Genomic DNA, 1,638 nt, shown 5'->3' on the forward strand with positions numbered 1-1,638 from the left:
GTGGGGCTTACCTGTCTCTGGGCGGCGGCCCCCAGGTGCACCTGACAGAACTTCACAGCCTGCTCCAGCGCAGCCTCCTCGTCCACCTGAGCAGGGGACACCCCGAGTCAGAGGCCCGGCCCGGCTCCTGAGGGGCCTCCCACCGCTGAGCCCGGCCCAACCCCCTGGGGAATCGGGCAGGTGCCCCCGTCCCCGCGGTCTGCCCCCAGGACCTGAGCTCTGGCCCATCTGGCCATGCCCAGTTCATGCCCGTAACCATACTCTTTTTAAAAAAATCGATTTCAGAGGAGGAGGGAGAGAAACATCAATGAAGAGACTCATGGATCGGCCGCCTCCTGCACGCCGGCCACTGGGGATCGAGCCCGCCACCCTGGCATGTGCATAGGTCAGCCGACAGCCTCGCTGGCCAGGCCAAAGGTTGCTTCCTGTGTGCGTCCTGACCGGGGCTGAACCCGAAACCTGGTATCAGAGGACTCTCTGACCAGCTAACTCTCCGACCAGGCGGCAATCACTGTACGTGGAGGAGGAGCTACGTGCCCGACACATTTCTTTTTTAAAAACAGGAAGGTACAGTCGGCAGGACAGCGGCTCCTCGCGTACCCAGGAAGGTCGGTCTCTGAGGAAGGGCCCCGAGCCTGTCATGCGGTGGCCTCAGGGTCTCCCTGCCCTGGGTTTGGTAGATTTCTGTAAGTGGCTCATTTCCTTTGGAACCGAACACAGGCTTGTGAAAGCGGGGCACGTGTTTTGTGCGTTTACCCAGTCTTACGGGGTAGTGACACGTGCACCGTGTGTGAAGCACACGGCTCGGTGCCCCAGCACGCCTACTGTTTCTGAGTGGGGACCCCCGGGCAGCGGACAGCGGGGTGGTGGGAACCACACCTGGTACACCCCCAAGCCAGGCCCTCGAACCGGGAGACAGACGGCTCCACGGGCAGGACCCGCCGCCCGCACCCACCTGCTTGATGAGCATGTACGTCTCGGCCATGATCCTCTCGATGCGGCCCAGGTCGTAGGCCACGCCCTTCTGGCCCTGCTGCCACACGCGGTAGGCGTCCAGCAGCAGCGTCTTGCCCGACTCCGTGTCCTCCAGGAGCTTCCTCTTGCGGCTGGGCCGTGGCGGCGGCTCCTCGGGGTGGCCACCTGCCCTCGGGGCGGAGGCGGCTGTGGCAGGGGCCGGCTGGGCGGGGGTGAGTGGGCTGCGCTGATGCCGGGCACTGATGCTCAGCTCCTCCAGGGACTCTCCTTGTCCTTCCGCTCCCCGCCCTGGTCTGCAGCCTCTCCCGCGTCCATGGCCACGGGCCGGTGGTTGAGGGGAGACGCTTTGCCCCCTGGCTCGGCCCCGGGCCCTGAGCCATCAGCCAGGGGGTGCTTCTTGGCGTGGGGGAGGCCCTCCTGGCCGTCCTCGGGGCTGGCCTTGTGGGAGACGTCGGTGGTCATCCTGGCTCCGGGGAGGCTGCAGGCCTTGGGCCCTGGGTGTTCTGACCCCTAGAGAAGCCGAAGGGAGAGACGCACCTCAGTGTCTCCACCGAAAAGCACCTGGCACCAGGCTGGCCCAGCCAAGGCCACTCTGGCCCTGCCACCCGCCTGCGGGCCGGGGACTTGCCCGAGGAAGGCGCTCCCTGCCGGACCCCCAGCCTG

The 1,638-nt window shown here is 66.3% G+C and overlaps 1 protein-coding gene across 1 annotated transcript in view; it reads right to left on the bottom strand.

Annotated features, from left to right (window-relative positions):
• Positions 1-1,638, bottom strand: part of CABIN1 (calcineurin binding protein 1) — a 69,756-nt gene that overhangs the window by 2,782 nt on the left and 65,336 nt on the right. The window contains 3 exon segments of the mRNA XM_006768780.2: positions 12-86; positions 956-1,231; positions 1,234-1,485. Coding sequence (XP_006768843.2) covers positions 12-86; positions 956-1,231; positions 1,234-1,485 — 603 coding nt within the window.

This window comes from Myotis davidii, unplaced genomic scaffold (assembly GCF_000327345.1).
Source record: "Myotis davidii unplaced genomic scaffold, ASM32734v1 scaffold43, whole genome shotgun sequence".
Classification (NCBI taxonomy): Eukaryota; Metazoa; Chordata; class Mammalia; order Chiroptera; family Vespertilionidae; genus Myotis; species Myotis davidii.